The sequence below is a fragment of the Diabrotica undecimpunctata genome, chromosome 5 (assembly GCF_040954645.1).
Source record: "Diabrotica undecimpunctata isolate CICGRU chromosome 5, icDiaUnde3, whole genome shotgun sequence".
NCBI lineage: Eukaryota > Metazoa > Arthropoda > Insecta > Coleoptera > Chrysomelidae > Diabrotica > Diabrotica undecimpunctata.
The window spans coordinates 63,511,686-63,538,769 of NC_092807.1; the positions used below are offsets into that span (position 1 = coordinate 63,511,686).

Below are 27,084 nucleotides of genomic sequence, written 5' to 3' on the forward strand. Positions count from 1 at the left end.
TTTTGTTGAATTCCACAAAACATTTGACAGAGTGCAAACAGTGGCTAACTTAAAAGCAATATCAGACTTAAATAAATAGACCACAGGTATGCGAATATTCTTTGAAATATATACGAAAATGCAACAACAACTGTAAACCTACATTGAATGCCTGATAAGATAAAAATTGGCAGAGGGGTGCGATAGTGAGATACTTTGTCGCCCAAACTATTTATAATAGACATTAAGATCGATGTACAGAAACTTAATCATCTCCGATATGTCGATGACATTGTTCTCATAACAAACGATTTAGGAGAAGCCAGAGTTATGTTACAACTACAGCAAGTCACACAGAGAGTTGGTTTAAAGATAAACTATGGGAAAACAAAAATGATGAGTCTCATCCCCAATGTGCTAATAGAAATCGAATATAGAAGTTGTGTAAAGATATGTGTATATGGGCCGCCAAATAAGATTAACGTGAGACAACCAAACATGTAAGCTACTTGGACGAGTAAGTTTAGGGTGGGCTCCATTCGGAAAAATTAGAGCCGTGTTAAAAAAAAATATCCCAATCCATTTAAAAAGGAAAGCTTTCAACCAATGCGTTCTATCAGTCCTCACATACGGAACAGAAACCTTAACTCTCACAAGAACATCAGAGAGAAATTGAGGAGACAACGTAAAATTGAGAGATCATTGCTTGGAATAAGCTTGAGAAATTTTCTGCACAAGACTAGATGAGTAAAAGAACAAGAGGAAAAGAAAGTGATTCGGCCAAGTTGCATGAAATAAAGTCCAAAAATGAACAGGATATCTGTTTAGTTGGTCTTATTGAACCCAAACCGGCAAAACGGTTCCGAAGGAGTAGTCAAATTATCATAAAAAGCAACATTCCGATATCATATTTGAAAAGAAGGTGATAAAATACCAGTTTGTAAGAGAGCTGTTCTCAGCTTTCATGCCATTTCTAACTTACGACTACAACTTTTGAATGCTGAATCCCATAGACTTAAGGGACAAGCACAATACTCGTCGACATGTCAAACCTCCAAAATATAATGTTACGTTAAAAAAACATATAAAGGATCACTACAGGATGCTTTCCCAAGTTAATATGCTCCTTTTCTAACTTGGCTGCACCGTACTGAAGACGACCAATAGTCAGAAATACGTATATACGGTTGCCTTCCATCGATATACCATTTTTGGTTTTCTGTTTTGTGAGACATGCTATTACTTTTTACTTTTATTATTCACTCGCATTATCCTTTTCCATTATATATATATATATATATATATATATATATATATATATATATATATATATATATATATATATATATATATATATATATTGTAAAGACTACGACCGTCAATTTATATTTCTAAAGTATTCAACTAGTGAATTCAGAGGTTTAATAGGTCATTCAAGTTGGCAAATAAAAAAAGAAGTCAACTACTTCATAAGTTTATCGAAGACGTTTCGCTTTATACTTCTAAAGCTTCATCAGTTCTCTAAAATATAAAAGATAACATAGAGTTTATAAGAAATACAGATGTTTATAGTTCATAACTTACAACTCAATATGTAGTATATTATCGATGTTATTATATATCTACTGTAAACTTTACTTATTATTTAAAACTAACTTAACAAAAAAAAAACAAAAAAAAACAAAAAACACACAAACTCTGCAGAAAATAATGTTCATATTTGTAGATACGAAGATTTAAAAAATTTTTAAACGAACGTTTGGCTTCATTTAGATGGTTCTCCGCTGAAGGTAAACAAAGCTCTGATTTATTGCAATCTATGCAAACAACGTGACGCGATACCAAAAACTTTTTAAAGGGCCATATGTCACCAAATTCCAAGGTTTGAGACAATTATGAACTTCTACAGGGGTCATTGCATGATTAGTTGGACGGGTGGATTTGTATGGCGGAAAAATTTTATATATTATTTTTAATTTATGTTTTAATGAAACTTGGAAATAGGGGATGATTGTGTTATTATTTTGAATGGAAAATAAGTCAAATGTTATTACAAACCAAATTAAGAAATAGTTAAACTAAATAACACACCTTTTTGACAAAGTATGTCCACCATTTTCTTTAATTCATTTGCCAATATATTCCATAAAAGATCGTCTCATATTAAATAGCAACATTTGTTCTAAAAAAACTGCTGCAGTATTTATTTCTTCACAAAATTGGTTGCGAATGTTTATGGGATTCTTATAGACACATTGTTTTAATGCGCCCCATACACCAAAATCAAGCGGATTAAGTTCTGGGCTACGTGGTGGCTATAATGTATAATGGATGAATATATTATTTTGGATACATATCGAAATCTTATGGTAGATTATGGAACTACATCTTATTTGTCGCAGAGGTTAAATAATGTATTAAACTGTGATGTATCTCCTTCATTGGTTACTTATATACACACGGAATAGCCTATCGATGACATTACTTATTTATATGATTACGTTACAGCTTACGAGTAACTATAATTACATCTCGAACAAATGGACAATTATGATTTACTAACGAACTAATATTAGACTGAACTAAATTGCCTGTGTGTTGACTATATTTATAACAATATCGGTTATTAGGCCAACGATGATGTTTTTGTAAAAATGCTGAGTCTTTAAGGTTAGATTTGTAGCAAAAGTATTATGAAACAAGACACATATGTGTTATTTAATACCTGTGCTCTAGTTTCTATTTGTCCTAATAAAAATGGTTAAACAATTTACGTAATGAATAATAAGTATTATTTTCGGATTTTTTATGAAATAAATAATTATATCAATATCTCACCACATTGCCGAGGAATATGACTACCACGACCAATCCAACGTTCAGAAAAGTTGTATTTAAGTATGTTTTAACTGCCTTCTCTCTAGAATCTGGTGGTGGACCATCTTGCATAAACCACATATTTTGGGTTTTCAGCATTTTACAATAAAAAAAAGTAATACAACGCCCTTATAGAAACTTAAGAAGCGATAGAAAAGGGAAATTGTAAACATGATGTCGTCTGAATACGGACACGGCACCTAAACAAGAAAAGATGAAGAATATTTTCTCCAATAAGACATTTAGCACCCATAACAAAGTATTTTGTGATGTTACATTATCAGCTTTGAGTTGTTTTAATAAGAATAAACTATGAATTATGGTTATCTACAGGTATTCAGTGCTTTACCGCACAAATATCAAACTAAGAATTATTATGCAGCTGACTTATAAAATGCGATTATCTCGAAAATGGTTGAATTTTCAGGTTACCAATAAGTATATCTTTTCTTTGTAAAAATAATGTATCTTTAATATTTTTTAACACAAATAGAGCTAACTTAAGGAGCAAAAAAGTTAAGTGGAAATTTATGCCACACATATGTCATATGTGGCGCCCTCTATTAGTTACATTAAAGTATGTATAAAATTATAATTTTTCCTACTCAAAAGCATCTAACTGTAAATTTTTGTTCAAAAATATTTACAAACGTAAAAGTTATAGCGAAAAATAAAATTTTAAATTTTCACTTTAACACCCTGTATCTTTCTTAATACCAACATTTTATTAAAGCAAGTTGGCTTAAATCGCAATATATCGTAGATTATGCACTTTAAAGTGCATAATCTACGGTTTTTCTTTGTTCAATTATTTAAGGACCAACCTGTATATATATATATATATATATATATATATATATATATATATATATATATATATATATATATATATATATATATATATATATATATATATATATATATATACAATACAGGGTGTTTCAAAAAGGTATGTCATACATTAAATATTAAATCACGCATTCCGGGGACAAAAATAAATTGATCGAATCCAACTGACTTTAGTACAAAAGTGTACACAAAAAAAGTTACAGCCCTTTGAAGTTACAAAATAAAAATTGTTTTTTTGCATTATCTCCTAAACTACTTACCATTTTGTAATAAAAATGGACACGTTACTTTCTTGTTCTGAAAGCATTTTTCATAAAACAGAAACAACAAAATCTAAGCGCACAGAAAAATTTTAAGTGGGGTGTGCAGCCCTAAATCCCCCCAAACTTTTGAGTACGTTCAAATCAAATGAATTCTGTGGCATCATGAATTTAACACATTGTTTTTAAAACTTTTTTGCCTGTTATCATTTTTTCGAAAAACCAATTTTTTCCTAGTTGGCCATAAAATTGTAATTAGTTTCTACGGATACAATAATTACAAACAGTTCCATCAATAATAGTCAATAATTTGAAGCTATTATTTATTGTGTGAATAAGATTAATATTAAAAATTTTAATATTACAATGGCCTTCACATTTCACGAAATGGCAGATATGCATTTACCTGTGGGTAAGTTGGATCAGATTAAATTATGATTTCAATAAACTATCGGGAATATCGTTGGTGAATGTCAAGGAAATAGTGCAGCAGCCGCAAGGCGTTATGCAGTAAAATACCCCAATCGAAATACACCTGATAGACGATTATTTCTGACCATTAATCGTCGTTTACGGGAAACGGGTATATTCCAACCGCAAGTTGCTAGCAATAGTGGTCGTCCAATAATGGATGCAACTGATTAAGACATTTTAGAAATCATTGAAGAAGTCCCTGGAACAAGTACAAGGGTAATAGCTGCTGATCTAAATGTTCCTCACTTAAGGTTTTCGAGGTGTTTGAAGGATCAGCTGCTTAAACCCTATCACTTAACAACCATTCAAGAGTTATTAGTCGAAGATTATCCTAAAAGGATTGGATTTTGCTATTGGTTGTTAATGGAAAACACTCGAAATGTTAATTTTCTTACAAATAAATTGTTTACCAACGAGGCTACCTTCAATAGAAATGGAATAACAAACCATCATAACGAGCACATTTGGGCCGACGAAAATCTTCACTCCAAAAAAAAACGACTCATCACCAAAGGACTTTCAAAGTTAATGTTTGGATAAGAATTGTGGATAACAATCTAATAGGCCCAGTATTTCTTCCCAACAATTTAAATGGTGATAATTATTTTCAGTTCTAGGTAAACGATTTACAAGAGTATTTGGAAGAAGTGAATATTGCAATAAGGCAAAATATGTGGTTTCTACAAGATATCGCTCCACCGCATTATAGTAATGAAGTCCGGGAATACCTTTGCAGACGGTATCCTGGTCGGTGGATTGTAAGGGGTCGTGACACACCTATTTCTTGGCCACCCAGAAGTCCAGGTCTTAACCCCATCGATGTTTGCTTTTGGTGGTTTATGAAAGAAAAACTGTATTTTGTAACAATAGAGGTCGAACAACAATTGAGGGTTAGAATAATTGAAACTGCAAATCAATTTCGTCAGAAAAATATGATTTTTCAGCGCATTTGGTTTTCCTTATTAAAACGATACCGAATGTGTTTTGAACATTTATTGTAATATCATATTTATAGAGGCAATAGACATTTTTTGTACTTGTTAATTCATTTAAGCCATTTATTTAGTTACATGTAATTTTTTAAAGGTTAATGATTAGGGCCGTAACTCAATAAAAACTGTTTTTTGAAAAAAGTAATAAGAGGCAAAAAAGTTTTAAAGACAATTTGTTAAACTAATGATGCCACAAAATTCATTTGATTTGAACGTACTCAAAAGTTTGGGGGGATTTAGGGCTGCACACCCCCCTTAAAATTTTTCTGTGCGCTTAGATTTTGTTGTTTCTTTTATATGAAAAATGCTTTCACACCAAGAAAGTAACGTGTTCATTTTTATTACAAAATGTCAAGTAGTTTAGGAGATAATGCAAAAAAACAATTTTTATTTTGTAACTTCAAAGGGCTGTAACTTTTTTTGTGTACACTTTTGTACTATGGTAAGTTGGATTCAATCAATTTAATTTTGTCCCCGGAATGCGCGATTTAATTTATGACATACCTTTTTGAAACACTGTATAATACGGATGTAAAATTACTAATGAAATATTGGTATCTTAGGCAACTACTTTAAAACTACCGACTATTTACGTTGATATTGATTATCACACTTAATTGGTTACAACTATTTATCCGTTGCTACCATATACAACTGTTACCATATACATACATATTCAACCGTTTTACGACAAACATTAATACTCAATTGTCAAAAGTGAAATAAATATTCATTTTAAAAAAAGGTTTTAAAATAATATAAGTTTAGTATAACAATGGGTACTGATTATAGACGAGAATGGATAAAAAACCGCATTACTACATTCTTCGGATTACCTTCTTGTGATTATTTTGAAGAAATGATGACTAATAAGGAGGAATTGGAAGAAAAATTTTCCTCTTTTTTGGACGATACTGTCGATACTAATGAAAGAAAAGACTTTTTCTTTCTTTATAAGACTTCTTATGAGAAATTGGTCGATGAAGAAATATTAGTTCCACAGAAAGGTGAGTGAATTTTTATTAAAAAAATTAAATTACTTGCTTGTCTTCTTCTTCTCTTCTTGTTTATTCCAGAGTTTAGACGGAATATACATTCAGTTTTTTTCTATGTACCAAGTCTTACGTCAACAATGTTTTTCAATATTCTGAGGAATTTCGTTAGCTTGGATTCTAGCGTGACTCTCTACTCAGCTTTAATGTATTTTTATACACTTTTATCACACTTAGTTTGTGTTTATCGGCCTGGTCGAACGATTTTCAATATTAATGAATGCAAAATGCATTTGTGGTATAATTTTTTTACAGTTTGCGATAATTTGTTTTATAACACAAACATTCTTATTCTATATTGGACTGATTCTATATTTTTTATTCTATCGTTAATAATTTTGGAGTATATATTTTATAGATTGCATCAAACAACACATCTGCAGTTTTTGCAATTATTACTCTCCCCTTTTTTAAACAGTGATATAATTTTAACCCTTGCCACGCTTTATGTATTTTGGATTCGAAGCAAAACATTGATTCATCATATGCAGAATTCTAAAGTGTAGCAAAAGACCTCCATATTTAAGAAGTTCTATTTTTATTTGTTGTGCTCCTGTTGCCTTTGTTTTCGATGATGTTATGACGGTCTCCATAAGTTCTTAAATTATTATATGATAAATGCCACATGCAGTTTGTTATTGTCAGTCCTTTTCTACAAAACTTATTTTTTTGTTCTATTCATTTATTTTATTATTTTATATGCAAACGTGGCCCGTTATTGTTTGTATATGTATGAATATCTGTGTGCATGTATGTATATGTATTTGTATACGTACGGATACATGGGATGTTCTCAACCACGATACTGCGTTCCAATGGCTGATAGGGGACGTCCTATGTAAAAATAAGACGAGTGTGAATAAGGGTACAACCAAATAAACGTCCAGAGATTAACTGAGAACATAGCATGTGGGCGGCAGCTACATCATTTCTGTAGATTTGTCAATTGAACACGGCAAAGACACACACATATATAAACACATACATACACACTCACACACAAACTCTCATCTCGGTTAATTGGCAAATCAGACATCTGACTCACTATAAGGTAAGATTCATTATTGTGCTACTATTGGGCTGTCTAATTCCGAGGCCTAACGCCATCGTACCCAAAGGATGCATGGCACAGGGGAGAAACCTTAAGCGATACCATAGAAAGCTGGCGAACTCTGGGGGATTAGCCTTAGCACGGTAACGGCTCACTGGCATGTCTGACAGTATTTAGTTTTAAGTTGTAGGAAGAAATATGGACAACGAGATCACGAAAACATAACTCAAACAACGGGAACCGTCAGAGAAGCAATTTGTAACGAGTCCGTCACTTTAATATTTCTTTATTCACTATTAAATAAAATTTTTAAATCAAGATCCACTTAATATTTTTTAATTTTTAATTTCAAGTTGGTATTAAACAGCAACTCCAGCGGCCGTTTTAGGCAGGCATGCTTATCCGACTAACAATTAACAATTAGCGCGCATTCTGGTTTAAACTTTGGGCAAAGGAAGTTCGGTTAACTAAAAAAAGTAGCGCCTGTGCTAAATTTGTTTGAAGAAAAGTATTTTTTTTTGGGGAAGAAGATGAAAAAGTTTTCGTTTGTTTTTTAGTGTATACCAATTGATTTATAGCCACTCTTAGCCGCCTACTTAAGAAGTTAAGTCCAGAATCAAGAATTCTTCATTTTTATTTTTGTTGGGGTTTGTAATAGAAAAGGAAGTGAGTTGTTCCCTACTGGGTTTGCACCTTTACCGTCACCCTTAGCTGTTCCATCAGAGGTCCAGATCTCATATAAGACTTCCCGGACAACTTCAGGGAACCAGCCGGAAAGACCGCCCTCATTTAGAGTGTGGAACACTGCCAATTTGTATTAAGTTTTGTTTATCAATTTTAATAATTTTTTATAATATTTTTTTTAAACTTTAATTCGTACTATTTTACATAATAATAAAGACCAGTCACTTTTTTTTTTATAATAATTCTAAATAACATTTAAGAACTAATTGTCAACTACAGGTTGAGGTTTAAATCCTCCCTTTCAACTCTGTTGTACGGTTTTATGTGTACACATTTAATCAGAGAGTTCTTTATTGATATTTTATTACTATATATTTAAACTTTGGACATCTATCCCGTCAGGATAGTGTCATTATTACTTTTTTTGTTAGGACATTAAATTGAAAGCCGAAGTTAAATCTCTAGTAGGCAAGTAAATTACCTTTTTAGGTCGACTCATTAAAATTTCTTTATATTTTATTATTTGTAAATTCAGATCAAGGATCAATTGTGTTTACCCAGGGAATCTTTTTTAGCATATAAGTAACTAGGTTAATTGTACATAATTGGTGGTGGGTAGCTATAAAGGATTATACTGTATATATTTGGATAGATATTAAATTTGTGGGGAAGACTAAATATTTCAATTAATACCTGTTTTCCTTTTTATTTCAGCAAACAGCTTTACAAAATACCTTGGAAGGTATAGGTTAATACTTTTCTGGCGCCCAATCACATCTTAGAGCAACTTCCGTAGTTTATCACTTTCATTTACATTATTCATATATTTTTTATTACTTTGTCATTCATTTTCTCATTTTACGGTCTCTGTAAGGCATGCCAATTGACCGAATCCCCTTTTGAGTGTTAAGTAATCACTATCCGGCACATTCTGCTAGCCAGCTTTAATTTAATTGTTTTGTGTTACATTACTCCAAATACTTGTGTTACATTACACAAACACATTCCTTTTTTTGTTACATTGGTGTTCCCAACGTTGTGCCTATTTTCAGTTAAGACCGTAACTTATATAGTTATTTTATTTTCATTGCATAACATTCCTTACTATTTTTGATTCATTCTTGTTGCTCTTTGTAACTTCAACTCCAATCTCCTCTGTCCAAGCGACAAATGCATTTCTACAACTTAAACCTGTTCAGGTTCATAAATGGGGCATTACATTTTCTGGTGAAGGTCATTATGACCAAGTCATTTTCTTTTTGGATCGAGTGGAATGTCTTCGTGTGTCGAGGAGAGTGTGTGAAGATGATCTCTTTGAAGCGTCTGCAGAATTGTTTTCAGGTGTAGCTTTTACGTGGCTTAAGAATAACCGCAACAATTTTTCAAATTGGTCTGATTTAGCTCAGAAACTTAAGGTCTGATTTTCTACCTTTTCAAGACAACCTTTTAGATCAAATTAAAAATCGTAAACAGAAGCCAGATGAGTCTGTTACGATGTTCATTAATAATATTTTAGGTATGTGTCGTCGCCTTGCAACACCTCTGACAGATTCTGCAAAGATTAAGATCATCCTGAAATGTCTATTGTCATTCTATCATCAGCAGTTGGTCCTCGTAGAGATCACTAGTATAGCTGATATTACGGAGAAGTGTAAACGTTTGGAAGACACTTTATCTTGGTCTTCTCACCTTCCTTCTACTCCTCGGCCCTCTTCTTTTAACTCCTCACGTCACCTAGATACTTCCAAACACCGTTCTTGACAATCCAAGGGCCATGAACGTAAAATTTCCACATTGAGTTCTATAGTTTGTTGGAATTGTCGTGAGTCTGGTCATACTTTTTATAATTGCGGTATCCCTCGTACCCGTATCTTCTGCCATGGTTGTGGTAAAGAAAATACTCTTAAACGTAATTGTTTAAAGTTTTCGGGAAACGAGCGATCGGAGGTCCGTCTCCTGAGCGTTTTTCCGTCCACAGCCCCATCAGGGAGCCAAACCGATACATCAAACAAAGCAACTGTTCCAACCAGGTCCAACCATTCAAACCCATCTTTCAGTCGAAAAGAAAAAGGGGTTAACACGAAAAAACCAACACACCACACAAGATCACTCAAAAAAGTAACTTCCCCATCTAAAACATTTGATTCGCACAGATTATCTTCCCCAAATTTTAGTGTTAAACATGATAATAGTACTGTAGTGGTTCCAGTATGTATACCAGAGTCTACCACAGGTCAGGAGGATTCTTTTATTTCTAATTCTTCTTGTTCGCCTATGGCATCTTCTGATTGTGTTGGTAGAGATAATAAGTTTAGTTTGGTACCATTTAAAATTTTTGACCAATCAGATAATGATTGTTTTGATTTAAATTCATTATTAGTGAAGAAACATAATGATAATAGACCTTATCTTCCTATTAAGATTTTAGGACAATCTTATTTAGCTCTTTTAGATAGTGGCTCAAACATTTCTGTGATAGGTTCACATTCATTAGCTTTATTGAAAAATGCTGAGATTTCTATTAGGCCCATTTCTTTTCTGCAAGTATCTACTGCAGATGGTACAGTTCAGTCTATTACAGGCAAATTTGAAACTGAAATCACAGTAGCAGATTTATGTAAGCAAATTACATTCTATATTATGGCCTCAGTTCAGAATTCTATAATTTTAGGTATGGATTTCTTAAATGTTTTTAAAAGCACACAAATTGTTCTAATTTTTCTTTTTCTGTTTCTCAATTTAATCTGTACTCAGTACTATTCAGGACTTTTCTATTTTATCTGGTCCCGAACAAAGGCAATTAGAGAATATGATCTCTAAATTTGTATCTCTTTCATCAAAAGACAAATTAGGTCGTACCTCCTTAATATTTCATACTATTGAGGTGGGAGATACCACACCTTTTAGACAATATCAATATCCTATTCCTCAGGCATGGAAAGTTGACTTGGAAAAAGAAATCGATTCCATGTTATAGTTGAAAATCATTGAACCTTCCACGTGTTCTTACTGTAGTCCGCTATGGTTGACAAAGAAAAAGATGGATCTTTTAGGGTCTGCTTATCCTATTTCCCGAATAGATGTCATTTTAAGTAAACTCTAGAATGCTAGGCCCATTTCTTCTATCGACATATCTAAAGCTTTTCTTAAAATACCTTTAAGTAAGGAAAGTAAAAAATATACAGCTTTTGCAGTAAGTGGGAAAGGATTATTCCAGTTTGTCACTATGCCTTTCGGTCTTGTTTCAGCTCCTCAGACAATGTATCGTTTGATGGATTTAGTCATTGGTCCTCAATAAGAGCCCTATGTTTTTTATTATTTGGATGACATTTTGGTTGTCACTCCTGATTTTTCACTTCATATGGAAATTTTGGATAAGTTGTTTTTACGTCTCAAAGAGGCTAATTTAACTATTAATTTAGATAAGTGTCAGTTTTGTCGTCCTAGTCTGAAATTTTTAGGATATGTAGTCGATAGTAAAGGTTTAAGGACAGATCCTGATAAAGTTACAGCCATTAAGGACTTTCCTATACCCAAGACTACCACTCAAGTCTATAGAATATTGGGAATGTGTGGATATTATCGTCGGTTTGTTCCGTCTTATTCTACTTTGTTGTCCCCACTTACAGATTTGCTTAAAAATAGGAAAAAAGGCCAAACTATTACATGGACTTCAGAAGCCGATGATGCTTTCCGGCGTATAAAAGAAGCTCTTACTAGTGCTCCTGTCATGACGTCTCCGAATTTCAAAGAGCATTTTTATCTCATGACAGATTGTTCCAACACTGCTTCAGGTGGTGTACTATTTCAGATAAAGGATGGTTCGGAACACCCAATAGCTTATACCAACAAAAAGCTTAATAAAGCACAGAAAAATTATTCCACCACAGAGAAATACCTTCTTGCAATTGTTCATGGTCTTGATGCCTTTCGGTACTATCTTGAAGGTCGTAAGTTCACTATCATCATGGATCATAGTTCTTTATTGTGGTTACATTCTATGAAAAATCCATCACAGCGTTTGTCCCGTTGGATTTGTAGGCTTTCTGTTTTTAATTATAGTATTGTGCATCGTAAAGCCAATGGTATTGTGGTTGCAGACGCGTTGTCACGAACGTTCGATATCAATCTTTTAGATCTGTCCATTTTATTTCCAGATAATTGGTATCGAAAGATGATTCATAATGTCACCCAAGTATCTAGTAGATATCCTGATTTCAAGTTGAAAAATAATATCCTTTATAAACACGTTATCAGTCCTGTCAAATCTTTATCGAATATGTCTGATTGGAAAATAGTAGTGCCAACAGCTAATAGGGATGAAGTGTTGAAAACCTTTTATGATGATGTGACATCAGGTCACTTTGGTTTCTACAAAACTTTTAGTAAGATAGCTGAGCTTTATTACTGGCCTGGTTTGCGCAACCCAGTTAAGAAATACATTTCGAGATGTAGAGTTTGTGCAACATGCAAGCCGAGTAACCTACCTCAAGCTGGATTAATGGGCTCATTTAGGAACATTAATTTTCCTTGGCAAATGATATCTTGAGATCTTATTCGACCGTATCCTCGTAGTTATTCAGGTAATACGTATTGTTTGGTAGTTGTAGATTACTTCACCAAATTTCCTTTAGTTTGTCCTCTTCGAAAGGCTACAACTCCAGCCATTTTGAAATTCTTAGAGGAACAAGTTTTCTTGCTTTTTGGTATTCCGCAAATAGTTTCGTGACGACAATGGTCCACAATTCATTTCTAAAGCCTTTAAAGATCTTTTGAATAAATATAAGTTCTAAAATATTTTCTATAATGCATCTTATCATCCGCAAGGTAATCACACTAAACGTGTAAATCGCAGCATTGTTACTGCTCTTTGATCTTATACCTACACTGATCATAGAGCTTGGGATCAGTATATTCATTCAGTCGCTCAAGTCATTCGAACTTCTGTTCATGAAGTCACTCAATGTTCTCCAGCTTATGTTAATTTTGGTAGGCATGTTCCTTTGTCAGGTGATTATTTTGGATTAATTTCTGAGAATTCAGCAACCCTTCCTCAAGTTTCGGAAAAACTTCATCGTATGGATGATCTCCAAAATTTACCTCCACTCTTAGCTGACATTAGAAAGAAGTTGAAAGCTTCTTACCTTAGAAATCAGAGTCAGTATAATTTGAGGAAACGAGACATGCGATTCTTTATTGGCGATCGAGTATTGAAGCGAAATTTTGTAAAGTCAAGTAAGGGTGATGCCATTTCTGCTAAGTTCTGCCAGAAATATATTCCCTGTACTGTCGTTCGAGTAATATCTCCTTTAGTGTATAAATTAAAAGACAATTCGACAAATAGACGAATTGGTCAATTTCATATAAATGACTTACTTCCAGATAATACAGTAGATGACATAGCATTAAGAACTAATTGTCAACTACAGGTTGAGGTTTAAATATTTCCTTTCAACTCTGTTGTACGGTTTTATGTGTACACATTTAATCAGAGAGTTCTTTATTGATATTTTATTATTATATATTTAAACCTTGGACATCTATCCAGTCAGGATAGTGTCCTTATTACTTTTTTTGTTAGGACATTAAATTGAAAGCCGAAGTTCAGAGTTACATCTCTAGTAGGCAAGTAAATTACCTTTTTAGGTCGAATTATTAAAACTTCCTTATATTTTATTATTTGTAAATTCAGTTCAAGGATCAATTGTGTTTACCCAGGGAATCTTTTTTAGCATATAAGTAACTAGGTTCATTGTATATAATTGGTGGTGGGTAGCTATAAAGGATTAGAACGTATATATTTGGATAAATATTAAATTTGTGGTTAAGACTAAATATTTCAATTAATACTGTTTACCTTTTTATTTCAGCAAACATCTTTACAAAATACCTTGGAAAGTATAGGTTAATACTTTCTTGGCGCCCAATCACATCTTAGAGCAACTTCCGTAGTTTATCACTTTCATTTACATTATTCATATATTTTTTATTACTTTGTCATTCATTTTCTCATTTTACGGATTCTGTAGGGCATGCAAATTGGCCAAATCCCCTTTTGAATGTCAAGTAGTCACTATCCGGCATATTCTGCTAGCCAGCTTTAATTTAATTATTTTTTGTACCTGTCCCAAATACTCATCCAGAAAGTGTTCCGACACTATTAAACTCTCTAGCTTTGCTAGAGCTCAAAAAGAAAGATAACGGTAGAGGCAAAAATAGCTGCTGTGATATGGACCATAGCAAATCCCCATAAAATCCGAGGGTAAAAAAAAAACCTCGGAAAACTACCATTACTCCCCCGCATCAAAATGTTGCTAAAAGACCAAGGCTAATGAGTAGAGCAGGTCATACAGTAATGACACAAAATTATTCAGGATGAAGGTAGCACACAGACACCATTCTGATACTCAACAAGATCAGGCTCAAGCAGATGTGATCATCAGCAAACTGGAGCGACTAGTGAATGAGGGTCCTATTGGAAGTGAAAATCATCTTCTACAGGTCCATAAAACATCATTTAACACAGGAAAGCTATAGGCAAACTATTCTAACGAAAACAAAAAGAACTACTGAGGTGGTGAGAACTATGGTTTTGACAATTTGAATGTACTCATTCCCAACAACATGACCAAATGCCCATAGTCCTTACCCATGTCCTCGAGAAAGAGGTTGAGGAAGCAACAATCAGGACCCGTCTAGAGAGCCAAAGTAAATACCTTAAGACGGAAGACTGGTTGTTGAAGAATCGGAAGATCGAAGAAAACGTGCAAATGCTCATATATTCGATCGACGAGATCTTTTATATAGCATTGAAGGCTGCTAATTTCAAGGCGTATTTAAGACTTGGAAAGGTATCTTTCAAAAACCATCAAAGGCTTTGGTAGCTCCAATCAGAGTTATACGAGTGAATCTCCAGCATAGTAAGGCAGTTTCGACATAATTTACTGCTATTATGAAAAGGTTTGATGTATTTGATGATGATGATGATGATTTGATACAAGAGCTCTAGGTTTACAGAGCACCTGCATAATAGTCAAATGATATATCAAACCACTGCCGGTGATGAATTTTTGTGTCAGCGACTTAACGGCAGTAAATATGAAGATCATAGAAGGAGAAGGTATGAAGGAGATAATTCTCGAAAGAGTACACCTCCTTATGATGATCCCGAATAATCACCATGAAGTGAGTTGAAATAATAAGTGAGAGGACTGCAATTAATCATTGGTTGTAATGCGAGTAGGCACCATCTGATCTGGGGTAGTAATTTAATACACTATTCCAATAGATAAGTCATGACTACAGTTTATTATAGAACATGATTTAGACATAATAAACTCGAGAAACAAACCAACTTTTGTAACTTCACAACGGAAGAACGTAATTGATATAATAGTAGCCACAACGCACGTAGTTAGAACTGCTAAAAAATGGCATGTGCCAGATGAGGTATCCTGTCGACTGTCAGGAGTTAATGAGGAATAATAACACAAAGTACTCTGGTGGAATGACAAGCTTGCAATTTAAAGGACAGAAGTCAGACGAAAATTTAACTTTGAAAAAACATCAGATAAGTGGAGTGATTATCGTAAAACTCTGACTAAATATAATAAGAAACTGAGAAGGGCAAAAAGAGAATCATGGAGAAGGCATTACGAGGAGATATACCATATTATAGAAGTAACAAGGCTCCTGAGAGTTATCTCAGAGGACGCTTAGATAAGTATTGCTTCGCACCAATAGGAGTTAGGTAACTACACTCAGAATAGTGAAGAGACCATGAAAGAACATTTTAGGATACACATTCCTGAGTCTAAAACAAAACTAATACCACTAGTCATATGAAAGCAGATTGGTCTGGATACCATAACTTATGACTCTATTAAAAACTAGCGTGTGGCAAAAAAGTGGTGAACCAAGACAAAATCTAAAGGGCAATAAACTCATTTGAGCCATATAAATATATAAAGGTAAAAAGGTAAAAATAAATAAAGGTTTGGACACAAATAGTACAAAAGTATTGAGGCTTATAAAAGTGGATTTTAAACTTATCGTCCCTTTAACCCTGCCTTCAACAACCTGATAAAATCCAACAAAATGTCTTTAATATGGGTGCTGAGTCATGAAGGAGTACATGGAAATTAACAAGCAGTTTTCTTGGCAAAACAAGGTTCGAAAGAAACTTCTGTAGGTCCAGGACTATTGTATGGCATCACCAAAGATGCTGCAAGAAGTGGCAACCAAAGTTCAGAAGTGGCTAATAAGGAATCATCAAAAGAAATAGAGAGCGACTTCAGATTAATAAAATAATTAAGAATATTGAAAAAAAAACATGAACCTCAGTAAATAAAAGAATAAATCGACCACCGAACTGATAAATGGATAATATAATGTGAGAAAACATCTATACAAAATAAGTATGTTGAATGAACATGGTGCAGAAAATGTGAAATGTAAGAAGAGTTTGTCGTACACATCCTATGCCATTATAATATGCTAAGTGATATGAGACAAGAATTCACTGGTCAACTGAGGATTAAACCCGAAGGTATACTGAAACTACCAATGAGTTTATTGAAAAAAAAATAGGTATAGTACAAAGATCTTATGACCAAGTACCAGAAATAAATGTGTCTCGTCTGAATAAAGAAAAAAGAAGAAATGTATCTAAACAATATTCCAGGTCAGTTTGGTATAATTCCTAGTTTATTTTACGAGCGGTACGATAAGTTTTCCTGATAGGATCATTAGCTGGTAACTCAAAACAGATATTTCGATTATCTGAACAAGACATTTCATCTGATAATGATATTTTTTAACAGTTCCAGTCACGTGAGTCCTGAACATTGTTATATCAATTACCCCTTTCATTGTAAAGTTACGGAAGTTGGTTGGTTTCCTATGCTTAATATGTCTAAATCTTGTTCCATAACAAACTGTAGTAATGACACCTCTGTCATTGGTATGTTTACTGCCTCAGATCAATGTAGGGTGGTTATTCACACCATAGCCGATGATCAATTAAAGTTCATTATTCCTTCAATCCCTCACCAACTGTTTCAACTCCTTTGGTGGTGATTGATCGGAATCAATATATGGAAGGTATGTTGATTCGAGAATTATCTCCTTCATACTTCCTGCCTCTATGAGGTCGGAACAAAGATTCATCAAACAGTGTTTTGATATCTCGTTTGACTAATATACATATGTTCTCGGGACTTAGAACTACAACTAGATCGGTTATATATAAGCTTTCCACCAATGCCCGATAGACCTCTTAGTTTGTCCTTGTAAACCCAGTGCTCTTGTATTAAATCGAACCTTCTTCGAACAATAGTAAGTTCTGCCGAAGCTGCCTAACTATGCTGAAGATTCGCCTGCAAGACTTATTTGAGCCATCGAGGCCTCTAATGATTCTGAAGGATACACTTCACTTTTGAAGTTTATAATAACCCTTAAAGAGGCAAGAAGAGAACAGTCATATCCCGGCAGCCATTTTTGCATCTCCCTTCATGCTCTTTTGTTGAGCTCCAGAAAGGTGTTTTTAATACCTGCCTCGAGTGCTTCTAGCTGAGTATTTGAGGCGGACACAAAATGCTCGACTAAAGTCACCTCTAAGAAGAGTTACTCATTTCTGAGCCTTTTTCTCGGCGATCTCTTTCCTTTTTTATCAAGTCATTGTCCATCCATTTTCTTACGAGTTAAGACGAAATATTTTCAAGCACAGCAGTGCGCGCTTACAGTGCTAAGGATGTAATTCTCAGATTCCGCCAGCTCTCTAAGGCATCACTTTCTTTCCTATACCATGCATCTCCTGGGCACAATTGCATCAAGAATCTGACGATATTATGCGCGCGTGTTTCTGTATGTGTCTGTATGTGTATGTATGTGTGTGTGTGTGTGTGTGTGTGTGTGTGTGTGTGTGTGTGTGTGTGTGTGTGTGTGTGTGTGTGTGTGTGTGTGTTCTTTTTACATTTTTGGTTATCATGATATTTTACTAATGCACATAGTGGATTGAAATTTAAAAGGGAAAATCCCAGTGGTTGGCTATATACCGTAGTTTTAAAAAACTTACTATAAAGTAAAAACTTCTTAAGTAAAATGAAATAAAATTTATTAAAAATTTTAAAAGTCATCCAAAATGGATTAATAAATTTTCAGAACCTTTTCAGTTCTATCGGACCATCCTCAGTGAAAAACGTCTATATAGTATTTGAAACTATCCACATAAACCTAAGATAACTCTCAAATTACACAATTAAAGTAATAAACAATATAATTATTATATCCATAAGTGGTAATAACCACTCTACATAGTGGATTAGTTTTATATTACTATTTATTAAAGATAACGAATACTTCTTTGCAAGAATATTAATCATAATTGGGCTTAGTACAACATTTAATATTGTTTCAGTTATAAAAGAACTTTTACCAGAACCACCACCTGAACCAAAAAAGAAAGGAAAAAAGGGAAAAGGTAAAGAAAAGAAAAAGAAAAAAGGTAAATTTAAAAGCGAGACAACCACTCCAGTTTCTGGTGATGGTAAGTATATTATACTTGTATATATATATATATATATATATATATATATATATATATATATATATATATATATATATATAATGGTTTTAAAATACAACAAATAAATTTAATCAGTTTTACAGACAGAATAATGTAGAAGAGTTGAAGGAGCGCATCAGAACGGAATTGCACAAATAACACCTGAAGTCATCGAAAACGTTAGGAAAGAATTTATTGCCCGTCTTTCACATTGAATTATTGCTGAAGGTAGTCAATTTGAACATTTGTTGTAATTTAATTGTATTTAAGTAAACATTTATTGCAAGTTAATTGTATTAATAAACCAACAGTTTTGGTTAACCCTGTAGAAATAAATATTCAAATGAATATATCGTTGCAAAGGCGATAAGGAGACCTTTCAAATGAGCTGTCGCGTAACCTCGGTTTGTATTTAAAAAAATCGTCGATTGCGTCATTACATTAACAATGATGACGTAATGTCTAACACATATATAGCAGTTGATGGTCAATCAAAAATTAAAATTGACGTATTTTAAGATTTTTTTTAAAAGTCGTCTGTTTCTGAAATAATGAATCTATTCCATACATTTGCATCATACTGTATATTAAATATAAAACTGATTAAATTTATTTGTTAGTTATTATATATATATATATATATATATATATATATATATATATATATATATATATATATATATAATGGTTTTAAAATACAACACATAAATTTAATCAGTTTTATATTTAATATACAGTATGATGCAAATGTATGGAATAAATTCATTATTTCAGAAACAGACGACTTTTAAAAAAAATCTTTAAATACGTCAATTTTAATTTTTGATTGACCATCAACTGCTATATATGTGTTAGACATTACGTCATCATTGTTAATGTAATGACGCAATCGACGATTTTTTTAAATACAAACCGAGGTTACGCGACAGCTCATTTGAAAGGTCTCCTTATCGCCTTTGCAACGATATATTCATTTGAATATTTATTTCTACAGGGTTAACCAAAACTGTTGGTTTATTAATACAATTAACTTGCAATAAATGTTTACTTAAATACAATTAAATTACAACAAATGTTCAAATTGACTACCTTCAGCAATAATTCAATGTGAAAGACGGGCAATAAATTCTTTCCTAACGTTTTCGATGACTTCAGGTGTTATTTGTGCAATTCCGTTCTGATGCGCTCCTTCAACTCTTCTACATTATTCTGTCGATTTTGATACACTCTGCTCTTTAAATATCCCTACAAAAAAGATCTAACGGAGTCAAATCTGGAGACCTTGGTGGCCATTCGATGGACCCCCTTCTACCTATCCACCTACCTGGGAAAATGTTATTATTTGGAAATAGCTGATTCAGCTGTGGCAACCGATAATCCTGAAGAAATTCTAGATAACGAGAAGCAGTTAAGTTTTCCTCAAAAAAATATGGCCCTACAATTTGATTGTTTGTAATGCCGGCCTAAACATTCACCTTCTCGGGATATTGTGTCCTATACTCTTCCATCCAATGTGGATTTTCACTTACCCAGTATCGATATGTCTGGCGATTTACGTGACCGTTTAACATAAAAGAGGCTTCATCAGAAAAAAGTACCTTTTGTATCCCGTGATCTGTACTTGTAACCCTGATCTCTGTTACATTTTTCCATAATGGTTTCGCAGAATTCGATTCTTCTATCAAATCTTCTAATAGCTCCTGGACCAGATGTACTTTGTATGGATGCCACTTCTCTTTTTTTAGCACTCTTACAACAGTTGATTGGTGGACATTATTATCTAGTGCGACTTGCCTAAAACTGGTATGGGGATTGTCTTGAAACGCCAGTACAAATCCGTTTCTTGGCATCGGATATTGATTTTCTACCACTTCTGGGAAGATCTTTAACATGGCCCGTTTCTCTAAATTTTTTTTTCAGTTTTGCTCACTGTTGATTGAGTAATTGGTTCGCGATTGGAGTATTTAGCATTAAATAAATTACGAACTTCTGCTTGAGTCCTCACTCTATCTCCATAACCAATCATGATTAAAATCTCGATTCGTTCTGTTTCTGTTAATCTCATATTTGTAAATGCTGTTTTGTAATGTCGGCAAAAAACTGGAAGAGTAAAAATTTGACGTCTAATATTTGACAGATTCATAGACCATTGACAAATAAAGACGAGTCAATGACAATATTGATTTAAATATTTTTGAAAAATAACTTGGAATACTTACTACAATAATTAATTTTAGATTATAATGTAGCATTGTTTGTTATCAATGTATTTTTTTTTTCGGAACCACCAAAAAACAATATTTTGTTTTATTCCCAGTGGCGTTCCTTAGTGTATTTTAGTTCAGTGAATGAATATTTATTGTAATTCCTTGTTACTTGACACAGTTCAAAATTTTAGTGAACCCTGTAGAAATACATATTCAAGTGATTACATCGTTGCAATGACGATACGGAGACCTTTCAAATGAGCTGTCGCGTGTCCTTGGTTTCTATTTAAAAAAATCGTCGATTACGTCATTACGCCGAAACTGATGACGCAATTTCCAACATATATATGTCAGTTGATGGCCATTTAAAAATTAAAATTGACGTGTTTTAAGATTTTTTTTAAAAGTAGTCTGTTTCTGAAATAATGAATTTATTCCATACATTTGCATCATACTGTATTTCAATGATTTTAATTACAGACGCCAAATTGTAAATTAGATTTTAAAATTTAATCTCTATAGAATCGCTTAAAAAATTTATTTACACTTATAACCCACTTAATCATAAATATCAATCAATTCCTATCCCGACAACTGAAGCTGAGCAGCCCAAATTAAATTCGTTTTACTAAATAATATATACTACTTTACAGATATTATGACAAACGACTTTATAAATTTAATTATGTTCTGTTCCGTTTCAAAAACTTTATATCCCTGCAATATTGTTCTCCAACTTTAATTAAACTAATTAACTTTCGATCAATTCCAATTCTAAAATTTTGCCAAATCCGCTAGCCAAACTATCCCCTTGGTTGTGCTCATAAAACGGAATCTAGATCACACGTTTTAACAATTTTCCTTTTCCGATACTAAATTCTCTTAGCCTAAGCTTCTCCTAATGCAAATAGGAATTTACTTGTACTTACAAATCTTGTAAACCTTTATTTCTACACTTTTCCCAATCAGCATATATGGGACAGCCACGCTACCACTTCTTAAACACTTTCGAACAAATTACTTTTACTTCGCACCAGTTACTTTTACACCGTTCAAAACTACCGGCACGCAATTCCCGTGTCAGGATTAGATGTTTTTCCCCTCACGGACAGCAAACGATGCTCCTTTCTTCTGCTTCAAAATATCCATCAAACATACAAATTCTCCTTTCCCTCTCTATTTTCAACCAATGATCTTTTAGTATTTCAAACAAACAGAAATCATTTCTAAATTCCCAGTTCCTAAGAAATCCATCAAATTTCCCATATTTGAAAGACAAAAGCTACCGTTACTCGCTATTTGCATTTCCACATCTTTAAAAACCCTGCAATCTATTCTTCTTTGAATTTTGAAACGAAACAACTTTCCAATATACCTTCTACAATATGCAATATACCTTCTTCTATAGTCCTACTGGAAGACCAAAAATTGAAAAGGTTTCCTTTAACTTTGAAATGGTTTCTGACGGAATGGTACTGTTATCCATTAATTTGACATCTAACCATTTCGATTTTTGGTCATACATGAGCAAAAATGTATGGTTAAACAACTTTAGGAAATCAATAAATATTCTATAAAAATTATGAGGTGATTTTGTCCAAGACATATGATTATTACTTCTAGTGAAATTTTAATTTTCCTGGCAGATATCACATGATGCAATAAATTTTTCTATAGATATCATCATTTAGATTTGGCCACCAACAATATGACCTAATTAATAATTTGGTTCGTACAATACCAGAAAGTTGCTCATGAAAAACTTTTAAAATTTCAAGTCTTAACGACTGAGGAATTAAAACCCTATTCCCTAACATAATACAATTCTGTTCAACTGATAATTCATTCCGGCGTTTAAAAAAGGTTTTTAAGTTATCATCCTCAACACTATTAGGCCAACCTGACAAAATAAGGTCCTTGAGTTTCAGAAGTAATGAATCTTTATTAGTAGACTTTTTAATATCATCTGCCTTCAATGGTATTTCCTTAATTAAGCTAAACGAAAAAATATAGTCATTGACTTCAGTTTGTTGTTTTAAAGGTAAATAGAGTTTTCTTTTTTGTAAATAATATCTTATCTGTAACCTGACAAAGCTAACGCCCATCGAGTAATTCTAGCAGCAGCAGTTGTTGGGATATTTTTATTTTTTGCAAAAATAAATTGAAGTGGTTGATGGTCTGAAATAAGGGTAAATTTACGCCCATAGAGATATTTATGAAACTTTTTGACTGCAAATATTAAAGCTAAAGCCTCCCGTTCTAAATTACTATACTTTTGTTCAGTTGGAGAGAGGGTGCTAGAGGCAAATAGTACAGGTTTTTCAATACCATTAATAATATGACTCAATACAGCTCCCACACCATAGCCACTGGAATCACATGTCACATAAATAGGTAAAGTTGGGTCATAGTGTGTCAACAGACTATCTGAGGTCAACAAGTCCTTACTGAGTCCAAAGATGTCTTCACATTCATCAGTCCATTCTTTAAAAAAATCTACATCAGGTTTGCAAATATTATACAATGGCTTTAATTTTGATGACAACATTGGAATAAATTTGATATAATAATTTAATAACCCAAGATAAGATTTCAATTCAGTAAGGTTTGTTGGGGACGGGGCAGACTTTATTGCTTGAATTTTTTCCTCAGTAGGATGGATACCTGACGAATTAATATAATGACCTAAGAATTCGACTCTATCTTTAAAGAATTTACATTTTTTATTATTGACTTTGACATTATATTGCTCAAGTCTTTTAACATTCAATTACATTTTAATAACATTCCTCTAATGTTATTCCATAACATAAAATATCATCCAAGTAACATTTTGTATTTTCCAACCCCACCAGAATATTATCCATAAAAGTTTGGAAAATTCCAGGGGCTGAACTAATACCAAAAGTTAACCTGTTATAGGCAAAAAGTCCCAAGTGTGTATTTATGACTAACAGTTCCTTGGACTTGTCACCTACTTCAAGCTGTTGGTATGCCCCTTTCAACTCTATGACTGAAAAATATTGATTTCCACTTAAGCAAGCATAGATATCTTCGGGAAGTGGCAAAACACAATGATCTGTATCAAGAGCTGGATTCACAGTTCTTTTGAAATCAACACAAATTCTAATATGAGAACCTTCTTTTTTGGCACAACTACTATTGGATTTGCCCAATTACTAAAATTAATTTTTTTTATATATATTTAGGGATTCTACAGTATTCACTGCCTTCCCTCGCTCAACCGTTTCCATCTCTCTCTGTTGTTCCATTCTCCATCGTTTAGGCCTCTCTTACTCATGGCGTCGTCTACTTCGTTCCTCCAGGATTTTCGGGGTACGTCCTCTTTTCCCCCTTCCTATGGGGCTCCATTCGGTTCTTCTTACATGTCCATACCACTTTAATCTTTTTTGTTCTATATATGTTAGTATGTGTGTTTCTATTGATGTTCTTTGCTTTATTTCGTCATTACTTCTCCTATCCATTCTTGTTACTCTGCAGCATCTTCGCAGGCATTCCATCTCTGTTGCTACTATCTTACTGCTGTTTTTCTTGTTTATGATCTAATTTTCAGCCCCATATGTCATAATACTTCGCACTAATGTTTAATAAATCTGCGTTTTTGTCTTCATATTTAGGTGTCTATCCTACCATACTGAGTTAAGTTGTCGGATTGCTGTTCTTGTTTGTCCTAATCTTTGTGTAATTTCTTCCTCTGTTGTTGCCTTTTTCGTGATTATAAACCCCAGGTATTTGAATTTATCCTTTCTTTTGATTGTTACGTTGTCATGAATCTGTAGATCTTCTATGTCTTCTTCACTTGTAGATAGGTACTCTGTTTTCGCGAGGTTAATATCTAGGCCAGCCTTGGTATATTCTTCTTGTAGTTTCTTCATCATGTAGCTGAGGTCGTCTTGGTCTTGTGCAATCACTACCTGATCGTCTGCAAAGCTTAACGTATATAGGTATTCGTTCCGTACCGGTACTCCCATGCCTAGATTCTTGTTCCCATTTTAATGGATACTTTATTTTCTTTATACAGAGCTTTTGTAGCTTCTATGAGCTCCGTCTGTATTTCTAATTTGTACATTGCCTCCCATAGTTCTGACCTTGGTACAGAATCATACGCCTTTCTCAGATCCACAAATGCCAAGTGTATATCTCTATTGTTTTCTTTTTTTTTTCCAACAGTTGTTCCAGTGTGTATATGTGGTCTATGCATGATCTTCCTGCCGTGAAGCCTGCCTGATCCTCCCCGATTTTGCCTTTTATCGCTTGCTCTATCTTTTCTCGCAGTATCTTCCCATATAATCTTCCTATTGATGATATTACGCTTATTCCTCTGTAGTTTTCGCATCGTTTTCTATCTCCTTTCTTAAATATAGATGTCATATATGCCTCCGTACATTCCTTTGGGAGCTGTTCTCCATTTATGGCTTTCTGAAATATCCATTGTATCATCCGGTGTATTTTTTTTGATCCGTATTTTATGAGCTCAGGTGAGATGCCTCCAGGTCCCGGTGCTTTCTTATTTTTGATTGCTTTTATGGCCGTTCTCATTTCCCTATCTGTTATTTCTATTTCGTGTTGTGGAAATCTGCATCGTCTTCGCCTGTTTTCTTTTCCAATGAATTGTGGTCTTTGTTCTTAATAGTTCCTTTAAGTAGTCCTTCCATTCTTTGTCCTGTATATTTCCCAATTTAATTTTTTCTTTTGAGTTTTGTTTCAATTCTCTCAGTACTTTCCATTACTCCGAAGTTCTTGTACCTCCTATATATGTTTCAATATTTAAGCAGATCATTTCCCATTCTTTATTCTTTTGCTGTGTTATTTGTTTTTTCACTTCTCTATCTTTTTCTCTATATTCTTTATAAACTTCGTCGTTGTTTGTAGTCAGCCATTTTCTGTATAGTTGCTTTTTTTCTTCAATTATTCTTTTTGTTGGTTCATTTATTTCATAATAGTGCTGTTTATTTGTTATATGTTCTTTTTCCCCAAAAGCTTCGAATGCTGCTTGCTTTATACTCGCCTTTATATGCTCGTATATTTCTTTGATGGTGCTTATCTAAATTTTATTAATTTTTGGTCTAGACGTTGTTGGTATAGTTCTCTTATTGATTGTTCTTGGAGTAGTTCTATATTGTATTGTTTTTCTCTTATAGTGTTCAACGGTTCTTCTGTGGAGGGGGTCTTGTTATGTTTCCAATTAATGCCCATTTTTGCTGTCAGTAGTTTATGGTCCGTTCCACATTCTGCTCCTCTTTTTAATTTTTTTTTAATATACCCGAATCACACATTGTTTTTAATTCTGACTCTACTTTGCTTTTCAATGCAAATGGCATATCGTAAGCTCTATGAAACACAGGTTTTGCTCCCTCCTTCAGATTCAATTCAACTTTAAAGTTTTTAATACAGGACTGTGACTCATCATTAAAAACATTTTGAAAATCTTTTTTTAAAGACAATACCAACTTCTCAATTTTTGAGCTTACCCTCTGACATTCCGCCTGACTCACCTGACAGCTTTTGACATATATTAGACACTGTGTACTTACTAGACTGATTTTTAACATTTACCTGACTATCTGACTGAAACATATTAACTTCAAATGGCAACTGCTTACTAGAACTACTTGACTGACATGGCTCATACAAAGATTCATTCAACTGTGACCCAAACTGACAATACTCAGTTAAAATCTCTTGTCCATTCATGAACTTAGTAGTTGAATTTATAAGGTTTAGACAGTCAACCGACAACTTATGTTTCCAGTCTGGGCTTAGTACATTTAGCCAATTTCGACCAAGCAGAGGTGTAAATTTATGACTGCTATCCAAAATTACTAATGGTAAACTTATTATTTTGTCCTTGACTTGTACAAACACATCAGTTTCCCCCACAATCTTAACACCTTCTCCCGTTAACACTTTTAACCTATACTTAACACTGTACAACTTCAATTCTGGTAGGTATTTTTCAGAGTCTGTGATGTGCATGACAGTTCTACAAGCTCCACTGTCTATGTCAAATTTAATCTTCTTACCTTCTATGTAATCTCTTCAGAGATTAAGAGGAGAATGGGAGTGCAATCAGA

The 27,084-nt window shown here is 33.4% G+C and overlaps 1 protein-coding gene across 1 annotated transcript in view; it reads left to right on the forward strand.

Annotated features, from left to right (window-relative positions):
- Positions 1-6,109: 6,109 nt before the first annotated feature.
- Positions 6,110-27,084, forward strand: part of LOC140442220 (dynein axonemal heavy chain 10-like) — a 657,946-nt gene continuing 636,971 nt past the window's right edge. The window contains 2 exon segments of the mRNA XM_072533298.1: positions 6,110-6,438; positions 18,636-18,764. Of these exon segments, the coding sequence (XP_072389399.1) occupies positions 6,207-6,438; positions 18,636-18,764 (361 nt within the window). The 5' untranslated portion in view covers positions 6,110-6,206.